General features: G+C 33.6%; 3 protein-coding genes across 4 annotated transcripts; 1 reads left to right on the plus strand and 2 right to left on the minus strand.

Annotated features, from left to right (window-relative positions):
* The first annotated feature begins 427 nt into the window (after window positions 1-427).
* Window positions 428-3507, plus strand: LOC132599179 (transcription factor HBI1-like). Its single transcript, XM_060312431.1, has 7 exons — window positions 428-1261; window positions 1475-1714; window positions 1814-1948; window positions 2051-2122; window positions 2202-2420; window positions 2507-2609; window positions 3308-3507. The coding sequence occupies exons 1-7, from the start codon at window positions 746-748 to the stop codon at window positions 3346-3348; spliced, it is 1326 nt and encodes a 441-aa protein (XP_060168414.1). The 5' UTR covers window positions 428-745; the 3' UTR covers window positions 3349-3507.
* Window positions 3508-6140: 2633 nt separating this feature from the next.
* Window positions 6141-9290, minus strand: LOC132599180 (universal stress protein PHOS34). Its single transcript, XM_060312432.1, has 5 exons — window positions 8955-9290; window positions 8793-8872; window positions 6738-6856; window positions 6564-6640; window positions 6141-6456 (listed from the first exon to the last, which is right to left on the minus strand). Exons 1-5 carry the CDS (start codon window positions 9187-9189, stop codon window positions 6431-6433), a joined length of 537 nt encoding a protein of 178 aa, XP_060168415.1. The 5' UTR covers window positions 9190-9290; the 3' UTR covers window positions 6141-6430.
* Window positions 9291-10301: 1011 nt separating this feature from the next.
* Window positions 10302-13965, minus strand: LOC132600259 (uncharacterized). 2 transcript variants are annotated; one of them, XM_060313336.1, is made up of 5 exons: window positions 13569-13965; window positions 12695-13006; window positions 11213-11308; window positions 10718-10785; window positions 10302-10593 (listed from the first exon to the last, which is right to left on the minus strand). In XM_060313336.1, exons 1-5 carry the CDS (start codon window positions 13878-13880, stop codon window positions 10554-10556), a joined length of 828 nt encoding a protein of 275 aa, XP_060169319.1. In that variant the 5' UTR covers window positions 13881-13965; the 3' UTR covers window positions 10302-10553. The 2 variants fall into 2 exon arrangements, with proteins under 2 accessions (XP_060169319.1, XP_060169318.1); XM_060313335.1 differs by having other exon boundaries at window positions 10302-10588; window positions 13569-13962.
* Window positions 13966-14513: the final 548 nt, after the last annotated feature.

The raw sequence follows: 14513 nt of genomic DNA on the forward strand, positions 1-14513 counted from the left end.
ACATTTTATTAGGAGTTGAGGAGTGTTCATTGAAACATGGCTTAATTCAAGTATTTAAATGAAATATCCTAACAAATTTAAGGGATGACTATGTATTAAACCTTTTTTTTTTAATTGCCAAAAGAATTATAAATCTCTATATTTGAAAGCTCTGTAACTTGAAATTACTTATTCTATTTTTAAAGCCATAAAATATTATGACATGTTTAATACTACAAGTTCTAAAAGTAAATTTTATATATTTTTTTTCTTCTTTTTAAAATTTTGTATCTAATTAAACACGGTGTTTGAGAAGTAAATACAATTCCACATCTCCGCTTCTCATATTTTCCCAGGCTTCACCCTCTCCTTTTCGGCAACCTTTTCTCATACTTATTTATACCCCAGTTTCCTAATACCTTTAACCTTCACACATTCTACCCCATTCTCTCCCTCACTTACCATACAAGAAAAGGAAAGAAGAAGAAAGAAAAAAGAAAAGAAAAGAAAAGAAAGAACCCAATTTCTTCAATTCAAAAAGCTGTACATTCATAGTACTTGAAGAGAAAGAAAGCAAAGAGGGAGTTGGTTCAAGAGGACGTAACAAAGAAGGAACGAGTTAGGAAGCTACCTAGTATCTTTCTAATACAATTCTGAATCGCCTTTGTTACTTTCCGCAAAGCAAAACAAAGGACAGTAGCATTTTAGCAGCTTTTGGGAGTCTTTTTCTCTCTTGCTCTTTTTGATAAAAGAATCTTTATCATTGATGAATATTGCATTACCCGAAATGTTACACAGTATCACCGGCAATGGAGGAAATGGAAGCTCAGAAATGACCGTGCTAGAGCGACAACGAGCGAGAATGAAATGGCAACAGCAACAAGAGATGAGTTATTTTAATGAACAAAATGATCAACTGATGAATTCTTTTCATCACACGTCTGAAGCTCAACAATTTCATGGTCTGATCAATGTTAACGATCAGAGTCTTAATGAGCTTGTGACTCGGGCAATTAAGTCAGACCCCAGTTTAGAGAACAATTGGGGTGATTTTGGGAACACCGGTACTGAAGGTTTTGGTTATGTTTCAGTTGGGGTTGGACATGGAGGAATGTCACACCCAAGTGAAATGAATTATGCGATTTCAAGAACTACAAGCTGCCCACCTACCATGGCGGAAAATGCCGTTTCTACTGTTAAAGCCAAAGAGACTATCCTGAGTTCTAATAGAGGCAGGGAGAGCTTCAAGAAGAGAAAAGCAGATAAGAATCAACATCTCAAGGTATGTTCAATTCCAACTGAAACTGTTCCCCGCCCTGTCTGTGTGTAAGCCACGCGTTTCGCTGTGGCTGAGACATAATATAGTTAAGAATTTGAAAGTGTTTTCTTTCTAAGAGTTAATTTTTTTAGATGAGATGGTCAAGTAATTAAAAATGTTCACAATTCTAACAGTTGCAACTGTCCTGTAATCTACAATCTGTGGGCATCTTTTCAGGAGGTTGCAGAAGAGGAAACCAAAGAAAAGAAATTGAAAGAATACGTAGAGGAGGGAGATTCCAAGGTAACAACAGAGAAATACAGCAACAAAAGGAGCGCCAGTAACAGTAACAACAGTAAGGAAACCTCTGATACTTCAAAGGAGAAGTCCAAAATTACTGAAGATAAAAAGCCTGACTATATTCATGTCAGAGCACGTCGGGGTCAAGCCACTGATAGCCACAGTTTAGCTGAAAGAGTAAGTAATAGATTTTGGTTTAAGTGTTTTTTACTGCGAACTAGAGTAATGTTTTACTCCAGTGAACTTAACCAGCAAGTTAATTCATATATTTGGCAGGTAAGAAGGGAAAAGATCAGTGAAAGAATGAGATTTCTACAAGATTTAGTACCAGGATGTAACAAGATCACAGGGAAAGCAGGAATGCTAGATGAAATAATTAATTATGTCCAGTCTCTCCAAAGACAAGTAGAGGTAAAAGAAAAATCAAGAAACAATAATCCCTTATGCATTTGATGTTGTTGCTAGAAATATTATGATTGAGATTCTATATTTGACAATTCACGATCATGACAGTTCCTATCCATGAAACTGGCTGCTGTTAATCCAAGGCTTGATATCGACGTAGACAATTTCTTCAACAAAGATGTAAGGGAATATCATATCAAGAAATTATTTCATTCTTCAGAGTAAAAATGTGTGCTTATTTCAAATTTTATTTCTCCAGATATTTGCAACTAGCACGTCTAGTTTTCCCACAGTGGGAGCTGGAACACCATCCGAAATGCTTAGTATGGCCCCACGCCAGTTCAATTCATTGCAGCAAATAGTGTCAAGTTCTGGATTGGAAATGGGTATTCTAAATCTTAGCGAAATGGCGCTACGTAGAACCACTAGCGCTCCCGTACTAAACCCTGAACTATTTCTTGATTCATCCGGTATCAATGTAATTAGTTGAACCAAACTTGCTCAATGAACTGTTAATTTCCTTTTTCTTTCAATTTGTCTAACAAAAATTCCATCAAAATACAGCAAGTTCAGAGCTTTCCAACTTGGAACACTGACTTAGATAACATGTATGCAATGGAGCTTCAACAAGGAAGATCAGCACAGTTTCTTCCCCATCCATGTACAGGTATGCACAAGCGACATGTCTAGTCATTATTTCTATCCTGTCTATGATGAATCAACAAAAAGAAGATTAAAAATCAATTAAGGTGGGTGTTACTTTCCATATTAGAGACCCAGAACCTATCATGTTGCTTTAAGAATAGTTGGGTCCTCTTTGATTTATACTCCTGTTGAAAAAGACTGCTGATTAGGTATCTTCCCTTTATTCCTGTCTTCCACCTTAAATGATCAAAACAATGTTACTTTTGCACGGCAAAAAAACTCCCCAAAGCAGTTGATTGATAGGCAGGTAGTAACCATCCAACACAAATGAACAGTTATTATTCAACTACATTATTAAGAGTTAAAGAGTCTCGGGAGGACCCTGTCTTTCCTTTTGCCTAATAACAGCAGTGTAGGCCAATGCTCTTCAAATATTCCGCCGAGTATCGGCTTTCCTATCATCATAGGTAGTGGATAACTTCTACCCATAAAGGCGTACACAAATGAAAAGAAATCATTTGTGTTCTTTCTGCATCTACTGAAATTTACACCGTGCTCTCTCATACTCGGAGGACCCTATGGCCCCTATCTATCTTAGCTACAATGCATATCTAAATATAGGACCACTTATTACGGCACTAATCTTTAATTTAACACCAGAATAATAGCAGTTAGGCTTCTGTTCAAGTGTTGAAGCTAAAATTATTAATTATTGTACAGGTTTTGTTGAAGCTGAAAATGACCTGAAGATGGAAATGTGACCTTGCATTTCTAAATATTCAAGATCCTTGAATGACTTCACCTCAAGATGTCATGGATCCTGATTCTTTTTTTTCCAAGTACATAACATAGTATATTATGTATGTAAATGTTGCAGTTCAAGAATATCAAAGCAATACTATGACAGTGTTCATTGGAAACCGTATCTTCTCTATAACAATTAATCAATACGCAATTGGAGCCAACCATGCCAAAGATATTCAGTATAAAAAAACTAGAAAGGAAGTAGAAATCTGGCTAATTGTATATACATAAATCTAAATTTCATCTCTATATAAAGGCAAGCAAAATCAACTGCTGAAGGGGAAAAATGAAAGAAAAGGCATCTCAACAAGAGTGCAAAATTCATTCCTTCTTCTCTTTTTTATGACCGAGAAATCTCAGAGGGCCAGTGGCTAGTGCAAAATTCATTCCAACAGAAATAATTTGTTTGGCCATGATGTTATCACTAGGTTGCGAACAAAATCAGCAAAAACCTCTCTATCAGGCCAGTAGCTTAATCAATTTGGTACCAATTGGAGTTTTTATTCTTATGATGCCTTATTATACCCAGTCAGTGAGGATTCATAAAAGCCGACCCCAACTAATTTGGGATAGGCGTAGTAATAGCTGTTATAGTAGTGGTGTAACTTACAGTTGTAATCAATCAAGATGGTTATATTAATTTTCCACTTTACTGTCAGTTGTAAAGTACAAATTACACTCTTCCACAAAATTAATGGAAATTCATCATATAAAGTTGTCAATAAAGATTACTAGTAGCTGGTTGATTCTAATATAGTAGAAAACACAATGTTTTGTGGTCACAGTAGTAGATAAAATTCTCTTCCAAAATTCTTAATTAAGAGAGTCGACTATAGCTCTATGATAAGCATAAATATTCCAAAGATTGATTATTAAGGGTCATATGCTCATCAAGTGGCAGAAGCTGTTACTCTCTTGACTAGAACTTGAATGGAAATATTGAGCGATCCATGATTATTAAGGGTCATATACTCATCAAGTGGTAGAAGCTGTTACTCTCTTGACTAGAACTTGAATGGAAATATTGAGCGATCCATGAGCATATTGAAATGGAACCAACAAGTAAACCATAGTGGCTACTGGCTAGCATAGTTGCCTTTTGGAAAGAATAAGACATGTCGATTAAGACCTGGAAAATAAATAAAGGGAGAAGCCTCTTTTCTTTTTCAAAATAATTGGTTATGTTGAGCCATCCGAACTACTAATTATTAGGATTCATGCTTTCTCTATTTGGAAAAAGAAAATAGATTAGTGCCTAATCATATCGCAGCTCATCTTTTTGTCACACAATTAGAATAAACTTTGTAGATAGAAAGCATCATTGTATTTCATATCAGTCTATCAAATATTGTTTTAATCGGTTGAAGAAAGAAAGGTAAAAAGAGGAATAAGTAGCTTATGCGGTTTATACAAGGGACTGAAAATTGTTCAAAATCAGATCCAAATTCCACTGATGGCATACAGTGGCGGAACTATGATTTTTACTAAGGGGTGTCATAGCATAAAAAAATAAATATACGATGAAATTAAGGGGGTTCAACACATAGTATATATACATAAAAAAGTTCTTTTTTTCATATTTACACAGTGTAATTTTTCGACGAAGGGGTATCGGTTGACACCGCTTGGGTGCCTGTGGCTCCGCCACTGATGGCATACATGGAGTAGATGCCATTTTGGTGGCTTTGAATTCAAAAAGCATGGATTCTTGTGGATTATCCTTAACCAAACTCGAAGTAGTGACTACTTGTCATGTAATCTAACTCAGTTCTCCAGTCCTCCAGTAAGGGAGTTTCTTTTTCTCTATATTCTTTATTCTTATTTTCGTGCTTGCATCTTTCCTTTTTTTGGTTGGGTGTGGGCCGTGGGGAGGTTGCAAGACTGTTATTGCTTTTCATCACTCATTCAGCATTATGGAATATATAGTCCATTATATTCAGGAGGTTATCTCTTCATTTTTGATGGTTCAGAGCAAACCAGAGGCATTCCTCCGAGACTGGGCAGCACCACCATTGGGCCTAGTATATATATGTCATCTTGTGCCTTTCAGCATTATTTCTTTGTCTAAAACATCTGCTTACCTTCACTTTCAGTGCGCAAAGAGGGACCTGGCCTATTCTGCAGACAAAATCAACTGGGGATGGGGATTCTTCCTGCCTGAATAGATGCTGAAAGATGATTTTGCTTCTTGTCTTACTGGACCCACTAAGGTTACGAAGCAATTCCTTTAAAATCCTTAATATTTATCTTAAAATCCTCGCAATCATTACAACAAACCCAGTTTAATCTCACAAGTGGATTCTGGGGAGGGTAGTGTGTATGCAAACCTTACCCCTACCTTGAGAAGGTAGAGAGACTGTTTCCGATAGACTCTCGGCTCAACGAAAAATCTTCGCAATGATTGTTTCCTAAAAATCTAAGACGGTTCTCATAATCTGTGGTGTGTAGGACAGCACCCTCGAGCCAACATTTTGACATAACATTTTATATTATGCCCTTTCCCAGCTCTCGACTTCTTAAAGAATCCCTCTAGAATCTATGGACAAATGAAGAACTTGCATCTTTATGTTAAATAAAGGAGGAAATTACTATATTTAGTCCAGATTCCTTCTTAATTCTAATTGAGCTAAACAAATAGATCTTAAAATATGCTTCTTCTGCTTATATGTTTCTTGGGGCTAGAAGTGATGTATTACATCCTTATGACAGAAATTATTAAAGTTCCAGCACAAATGGTAAGCCATCAATCTCTTAGGAACAATATACAATGTGTAAATAGATGAATTTTGTCTCTGTGATCAGCAACTATTCACAATATAAATTGGTATTACGAACAAACAAACTTAAAAATACCGAATACATAAAATAAAAACACAATATAAAACCAGATAAAAATACTTTACATCAATGATAGCATAAGCTTTCTATATAAGCACAGACATTATAAATGAAGAACCTGCCACCAGTAATACAGCTGCTGCCACTACTCATACCAATTAGCATTACTTGGATGGACTCACTTCAGAGTAAGTTGTTCCATTAAATCACAGAGTCTTCCCCAGCCTCTGTTTTCGCAATAATTTGAACTAGTTTAGATTTTCACAACACTTTGATTTCATGAAAAGGAAAATAAGAACTAACGCTAAAGAACAAAATGGTGTAAACACTATACCTTTTCCAGGAACTATGATCACCGGTGCTATCTTACAGTTGTGTAAGCAATACTCACTGACACTTCCTTGCAGTACACTAAAGACAAATCAACCAGAAAAATCAGTAATTGACTTAACAACCAATGAGCGTCCATGCATACACTCGTGTGTGTAACAGAGATAGATAGGGATACCTTTGGAAAATGCCACGTCCCCTGGTTCCCACAACCACAGCTGAAGGCTTCAACCTTTCTGCTTCCTTGCAAATTACCTTTCCAGCATCTCCTTCCACAATCCTAGCCACTGTCTTCACCTATTTCAACATGGATCCAAAAGAATTGAGTTTACTATGTTATCAACTCCGAGAAGTTATACATACCTATGAAACCAGAACCATAGAGATTACTGTTTTACATGTGGTCAAGCTCAATAAAACCAAAAAGAACAAAGATCAAATTTAATAAAACCAACAATAACAAACTTCTTCCTGGGTATTATAGCGAATACTTCTGTGGAGAAAAAGGTCTTCTTATTACAACGCTTTAAGGCTTTAAAATGAAAAAAATAAAAGATGTGGAATATCTGCAAGAAAAATATTTCCCACAGTAGAACTGGAAATGCAGATGCTGCATATGCCATGAGAATAACTAATAGTCACACCAATGAGCTACAGTAGAACTGGAAACACGGATGCTGCATATGCCGTGAGAATAACTAATAGTCACAACAATGAGCTACAAATGTCTGCGTCCACTCTACCCTCCCCGGACCCCACATTGTGGGAATTTACTGGGTATGTTGTTGTTGTAATGAGCTACAGTAGAACTGGAAACACAGATGCTGCATATGCCGTGAGAATAACTAATAGTCACAACAATGTGCTAGCAAGAAAAAGTTGCACATATTTTCCAATTGTCGACAATACTATAAACAAATAGAGAAACTCATGAAGATACTGTTGCATAACACATAAAAACTTGCATAGAAATGGCGTATCATGCGTCAAATAACTAAAAAAATCAGAGAAGTAAAGATATGTGCATCATTGAAGCAACAATTGGATAAATTTCTGAAAATCTTAAAGCCTCAGGGACAGAACCTTTGTGGACTAGCACTGATTCTCAATAATACAACAGCCAACAAACTGGGGAACTGCAACTGCCATAATTTCATCTTAATTATTCCCAATTGGGCACTGAATGTATCATATTTTCATATGACTATGCCTTCCACCACAACTTTAGACTACGTTGAAGCCCCAAAAGAAGAAGCATAAGCGTAAAGGTTCATACCAACCACAGTAAAGCACTTTCTCAGCCTTCAGTATGTCTACTTCATCCAAACTCATTTATTGTAAGGATATGAAACAACTTACTGAAATTGTGCATTTATAGATCAATTTATGCTTTAGTACTTATCTTAACCACTATAGGAGTAACTAACAACAGGTAAGCTCTCATTGCATTGATATCTGTACAGGAACCGAACAAATAGTGCCTTCTCAAGAAAGAAATCGCAAAGTAAATTTTTCTAACAATACACAACAGCTTGTCCTTCAGGTAACTATCAATTAGCCATGTCTCAAATAAATTTTTATTGGCTGCTTAAGTACCATGTTTAGGGCGAATAGTAGCTCTTCATATATTTGATCATTTGTTCCATGACGAAACATTTATGTCTAAACGCTTGGATGGTTAAATCGGACAAGAACACAAGCGACAAGCACAATGATGTTACTAAAATTTTGTTATAAAGGCTTTCCCAACAATGTGTTTAACTTCTAGTAGTAGTCGCAAACAAGGGAGAAAGAGATGACGCTCTACCCCTTTGATAAAATTGCAGAACAATCTAGCAGTTTAATCTTGAAAAGGCCAGAATATGGCCCTAGTACTGAAACAGGAATTATGTTATAGATCTAGCTGAACATATACTTACTATATTAAATAGAAGAAAATCTTGCAATGGATTGTAAAAATGTCAAACATGATGTCTGATGACTGCTAATCAAATTCTGGATTTCTGACAATAAATACTCCCTTTGTCCCAGTTTATGTGGCACAGTTCGAATTTCAAGAGTCAAAACCTTTTCATTTTAACCATGCATTCGAACATGGGAATTTTAAGTTTTTTGAAATAAAATTTACATGTCTGGATGGAAACTATGTAAAAAGTACTGACAATGCAAAATAATTAAAAGAAATGGTGGTCAAAGGAAAACTAGTTTGAATCTGGAAAAGAGAAAGACTAACCATAGCAACCTCAAAAGCCTCGACAGCAAGCTTCTCCATGAGTGCCTGTGTAACCTCATACACAATCTCATTTTTCAGACCTGAAACAAAGATTTGAACAAATCGAGCTTTATAATAGTAGTAACAACAATTATCATTACGAGCAATAGAATGTGAAGTTACTTGAAACGGCGTGAACGAGATGAAGCGTATCAGCGAGACGGCAAAGGTGAGTAATGGTCCAATCAAAAGCGTGTTTGCTGTTAGGACCGTGATCTATAGCCACCACTATATCACGCCCCCGACGTCGTTCCCCTGTTTCTTTCGTGAGTTCCGGTTCAGGCACTATTGGTATGAGAGAAGGAAGCTTTACTTCTTTCCAATTGTACTCTTCATCTTCCATAACCGTTTCCATCATGCCTTTTTTTGCGTTTTCGCTTTTGCAATTTCGTCTCAGATTTGCGATTTGGATTATTCTACTTTTGCCTATTCATCTTATAAAAGTAAAAGAGGCAGTAGCCACCTTATTTGAATACCGCGTGTTCAATCAACCAATAAGACATTGGTGCCTGCTATTTTAGTTTGTTTTGTTTTTTGACAAGTTTCCCTCATTTTCAGCTTTTACAAATTTTACTTTAAATAAATTTTTAATTATACTTTAAATAGGCGTTTGGTCATAGAAATCAAAAAACTTTTTCTGAAATTTTGGAGTTAGAATTGTGTTTGGCCATAATTTTTGAGATTATATTTTTGTTGAAATGTACTTGTTTTGGTTGTGAAAAAAAATGAAAAACAAGTTTTTCTTGTTTTTTAAATTCCAAATACAACTTGAAGTTGAAGTTGTATTTAAAATTTTCATGATCGAACACTAATTTAAAAAAAAAAAATCCAAAAAAAGTGAATAATTCTTATGATCAAACGGTCCTAAAACTATACATTTAGATGAAGAAGCGTTTTGATTTGTGGGTGGGTGGATGGGGTAAGATATGGGTCTGCTTTAATTTTGTTTTGTTTGTGGGTTCCATATTTACATTATTTTGTCATGCCAGTTTCTTTCATTGAAAAATTTAATTAAGTGATTTTATAAGAATATAAATTTAAGTCGAGTAATTTTATTGATACAAAAAAATTGAATAACTTTATCACGTAATTTTTTATAATTGAGTGACCTTTTGATATATTTTTACTCTTTAAGTATTTTATGCATTGTCTGATATGTAAACTCTTTTTGAATAAATATCATTTTGATGTTGTCTGGACAAAATATTTCTGGAAAACATTTTAAAAACTAACTTATTGGTTTGGTTTGAAAAACTAAATTAATTTTAACCTTTTTTTTCGTAACATTTCTAATATAGAATAAGAAAACCAAACAACATCCACAGCGTAGCTATTTTTTTTATAAAATTAAACCTTAGTCAAATTCTATATAATATTCGCGTGAGATGAGCTTAAAAGTGAGCTATAAGATCAGCGAGGATTCATATAAAACAACGATAGTTGAAGGAATAACTAATGAGACACTAACAATTACCTTAAATAACAATAATTAACTATTCCAGATAACTCTATTTAATAATATCGCAGAAGTAACAATGTCTTATAACAAATTAAATTAAATCAACAACATAAAAAATTAATAAACTTCTAGTACACATAATTCAAATCTTTATACAGATTCATCGCAGGTTCACAAGCCAATTCACGAGTGTGAAAGAAATTTCTTGAGATAATGATTGTAAGTGCATGGTCGCTCCAATTGAACCAGATGTCCCGCACTTTTTATATATTGGATTGTTGCATTTTCTCCCAATTTTCTGCACTTATTTTTAATGATTATTAGATATTTGATAGATTTAATCAACAAAGCATTAATTTTGAATTGCAAAATTGTTCTGCAAATTAATTCAGCAGCTCAAACATAATTGCCAAAGCTCGGGACTTACTCTTTCATCTTATCAGAAACTGTCATATTAAAAATCTTGTCGTCGTCTCCGCATAAAATGTAAATCCTCTGTGTGAAAAGTAAACAAAGTGATTCATGAATACTATTTTCATGGAGAGATAAGAGAGAAATTTGACATTTACTAAAAAAATGACTACTATTAAATTAGTCCTTTAGTTTACTCTTTATGAAAAGAGTTACTGCTATACAAGAGCATATCTTATCTAGGCAAATTAAAACCATGGGTCCGTCACCTCTGATTTTTGGGCAACTCACCTAATTCAATTATCTTTATAAGTAATGCATCCAAAGTTGGGGAAGGGAAGTGAACTAGTAATAACGTTAAGAGTTCGAAAAAGTGCCTTAAGTTATCCCATGTGCGTGTGCCACATAATTAACAGTGTAGTGACCAATGAAACAAAATGAAATCATGTAACATTAAAGTCTGAATTCCATTAAATCAAAGAAAATAATATTAAATTAAAGTTGGACAAACCTGAGAGTAATTAGGGGCACTGATAGTGGCGTCTTTGTCACTAACTACTAAAGCTTCAAGAAGTTCCATTTTCTCCTTTCTGTTTCCAAACATTACCTGTTTTTACAACACTTTACGATTAGAATCATAGTACAAGCACGTTAATTTGACATATATGCATGGACATTTTTTATTTTTACATAAACAATATACTTTAACTCGGTATAACAAGCTATTTATTGTATTTTATAGATTAGTAATACTCTATTAACTAAGTAATCATGAATTCGACCCTTCTCGAGTTTCAAAATTAAAATTGACCAATAAATTTCGAATATCAAATAGTTATAAAAAAATTAATTATTTTTCTGTTTCATTAAAAAGTGGTTCATGTATTGTCAAACCTCTCTATAACAGCATCGTTGGGTCCAAAAATTTTTGACTGTTATAGAGAATTGCTGTTATACACCTATAACAGCGTTGACATTTAAATAATATTTCGCTGTTATAGGCAAAAATGTTGCATAAAATTTAATATTTCATTTTTAATTGCCATATTCTGAGTTTAATCACATTTGTATAACCAAGTAAAACCTTTTAATGATGAAAATATATATATTCCTATGATATTTTTTGTCTTAAATAGTGTATTAAATGATCAAATATTTGGCCAAAATCTCTACACTTGTTATTGGTAACCACACACACACACACACACACACACACATATATATATATATATATATATATATATATATATATATATATATATATATTCTATTTTAATAAAGATGATTAATTATTATCTTACCAAAAAAAGAAAGTTGTTATATGGGGAATAATTTTACAAAGAGCCTACTGTTATAAAGTTGGTTGTTGTTGTTATAGGTGAAATGTTGTTATAGAGAAGTAAAATATAACATAAAAAATCAATTAAGAAAAAACTTAGCTATTATAGAGATACTGTTATATGCGGATACCGTTATACAGATCTCTAACGATAAATTAGAGTAATTGTCAAAAGATATTATTGTACCTGTGTTAAGAGATCAAGTACATTACATCAAAATAAAGTTGTTTGTCCACTTTTGACTTAGACTTTAATCTTTTAGGGTTGCTTCTATTTCTTCCTTCATCCATTTTTAACTTGAAATAGTTATAAACATAAAAGTTGAGATTAACCATAAAGTTGAGATTTAGGTCCTAATTCTATGATTTTTTTGAAAATAAAAGTTAAAAGAACGATAGTTGAGATTAAAAGAACTATATGGTACATCAAAATAAAATTGTTTGTCCACTTTTGACTTTTAGTCTTTTAGGCTGCTTCTATTTCCTCCTTTTCCATTTTTGACTTGACAAAATTGTAAACATAAAAGTTGAGATTTAGGTCATATTCAATGCTTTTGAAAATAAAGTTTTAATGTAATCAATTTTAAAAAGAGAACCGTTACATGTTTTCATTAGATTATCAGACATAATCATTAAGCTTAGCATAGAAGATACCTCAAGAAAATCCCTGTAGAAAAATTCAGGCAACCATGGCAACTTGTGGGAGCCAATAGATAGAAGCACTTTGACTCCAGAGATAGTTTTTGGCAAAAGAAAATCAGGCCAATTTGTGAACCCAATGTTCTTCAACGAAACATTGCTAATAGACTCAGTTAACTCTATAACTGTACTTGACATAACCATAGATTCAACCAAGTCAGGATACAATTGAGCCAACTTGAAACCAACCATTCCTCCATAACTTAGCCCAACAAGAGAAAACTTAGTCACACCCAGCTTCTTCATTCCTTTTGCTAAACATTCTGCCTAAAATAAAAAATAAAATAAAAATTCCGCCTGTTTTCACATAGTTTTCCCATAAAAAAAAGTATAAAATCCACATGTAAAACGGAATATTAAGATACAATAATATAGTTAAGTAATTAAAAGTATCTCAAATTACGTGTACTTAACTTGACACAAAATTTAAGAAATAAAATAAGATTCATGATCTTTTATGGTCTAAAATAAACCTTAAACATTTGTGTGGCGATAAATCATGTCATTAAGGTAAAAGGGGAATTTCAAAGTTAAATTATTTCTAATTATGAAAAAATGACATTCTTTTTAGCCAAACTAAAAAGGAAAGTATAACACATCAATTGAGATCACAAAGGAAGTAATTAAACTTATAAACAGTTAAGGCAAAATTTTAATCAAGGAAACTCAAAATATGAGGAAGCAAACATTGCAATAAGTCAAGTGAATTCATAAAAATATTTTTTTTTTTATATAGACAATGTAACATTTCAACGAAAAAAGTTCAGATGAACCACTAGCGTCCCTGAATCCACCCTTAAATAGGATGATCACACAATTCAATATATACCTGAAAATCCGTTGACCGTTCGGGACGATCGGTGATAGAGTCTCCGAAGAAAAGTAAATCAGGGACGTAGATCGCAAAATCGGAACCTGAAGCTCTTAAGGAGAGCACTTGAAAAAGCCAAGTAATAATTCCATTGGAAACAAATCCATGAACAAATACAACTGCAGGCTTTGATTTGTTTGGTAATTTGTTGTTTGGAACCCAAAAATGCATTATGGTTCCTGGTTCTATCTCCACCATTTGGGATGTCATTCCCATAACTTTCATTATACAATGCAACATTGGCTTCATCACGGCAAATAAGTTTCCCATTTTCTCAAACTCTTAATAGTTTCCCTCTTTCTCTAGAAGAATTAAGATGATAGATACATATATATAGCTGAGAGTTTATGTCCAATTAGGCGTCATTTATTAATACTTTGCAAGGTAGGCTGGCAAAAACTATCTTTATCTGTACCTTGTCCCGATTAAAATATTGGAAAGACTAAAGTTATTTAATTCCAATCCATTCTTCTCGACCGTTGACTATTTCTTTTCATACTTTTGATATCCCCACGTTTTACTTTACTTTACTATTATTATTATTACTATACTAGTGATTATTATTACTATTACTTATTACTTTGCTACTTATTAATAAGCCGCTAAGGAGAGCAGCTTCGGGTCAGCCGGGAAATTGACAGAAACACCCATTGAATTTCGGCACTTTCGTTAGGAGCCGTTTGGACATTGTTTGAATATCATGGTTTCAAATTATATTTGGACATGTAATTTGGATATCTTAAGTTGTATCTTCTCTTATAGACATAAAAACCCCACAAGTTGTGAAAACTATCAAAATATTTTCAATTCTTATATAGTCTTGTTCATAATAAAATTAATACGCTACTAGAAGACCTTTTTAAAAAATACAACATTAATTGTCAAACTTTAGTTCAATAAAAA

The sequence above is a fragment of the Lycium barbarum genome, chromosome 6, assembly GCF_019175385.1.
Source record: "Lycium barbarum isolate Lr01 chromosome 6, ASM1917538v2, whole genome shotgun sequence".
NCBI classification, from domain to species: Eukaryota; Viridiplantae; Streptophyta; class Magnoliopsida; order Solanales; family Solanaceae; genus Lycium; species Lycium barbarum.

What these genes read in the sequence shown, in the direction of transcription:
- LOC132599180 (XM_060312432.1), bottom strand. Translation starts at nt 9,189, where the DNA reads ATGATGGAAACGGTTATGGAAGATGAAGAGTACAATTGGAAAGAAGTA. An exon ending in GGACGTGGCATTTTCCAAAG is followed by an intron (nt 6,641 to 6,737) that starts GTATCCCTATCT and finishes ATTTGTCTTTAG; the next exon opens with TGTACTGCAAGGAAGTGTCA. An exon ending in GATCATAGTTCCTGGAAAAG is followed by an intron (nt 6,457 to 6,563) that starts GTATAGTGTTTA and finishes TTGCGAAAACAG; the next exon opens with AGGCTGGGGAAGACTCTGTG.
- LOC132599179 (XM_060312431.1), top strand. Translation starts at nt 746, where the DNA reads ATGAATATTGCATTACCCGAAATGTTACACAGTATCACCGGCAATGGA. An exon ending in CTCTCCAAAGACAAGTAGAG is followed by an intron (nt 1,949 to 2,050) that starts GTAAAAGAAAAA and finishes CGATCATGACAG; the next exon opens with TTCCTATCCATGAAACTGGC. An exon ending in ACAATTTCTTCAACAAAGAT is followed by an intron (nt 2,123 to 2,201) that starts GTAAGGGAATAT and finishes TTATTTCTCCAG; the next exon opens with ATATTTGCAACTAGCACGTC.
- LOC132600259 (XM_060313335.1), bottom strand. Translation starts at nt 13,880, where the DNA reads ATGGGAAACTTATTTGCCGTGATGAAGCCAATGTTGCATTGTATAATG. An exon ending in TCTACAGGGATTTTCTTGAG is followed by an intron (nt 11,309 to 12,694) that starts GTATCTTCTATG and finishes TTGTAAAAACAG; the next exon opens with GTAATGTTTGGAAACAGAAA. An exon ending in GTTTCTGATAAGATGAAAGA is followed by an intron (nt 10,589 to 10,717) that starts GTAAGTCCCGAG and finishes AAATAAGTGCAG; the next exon opens with AAAATTGGGAGAAAATGCAA.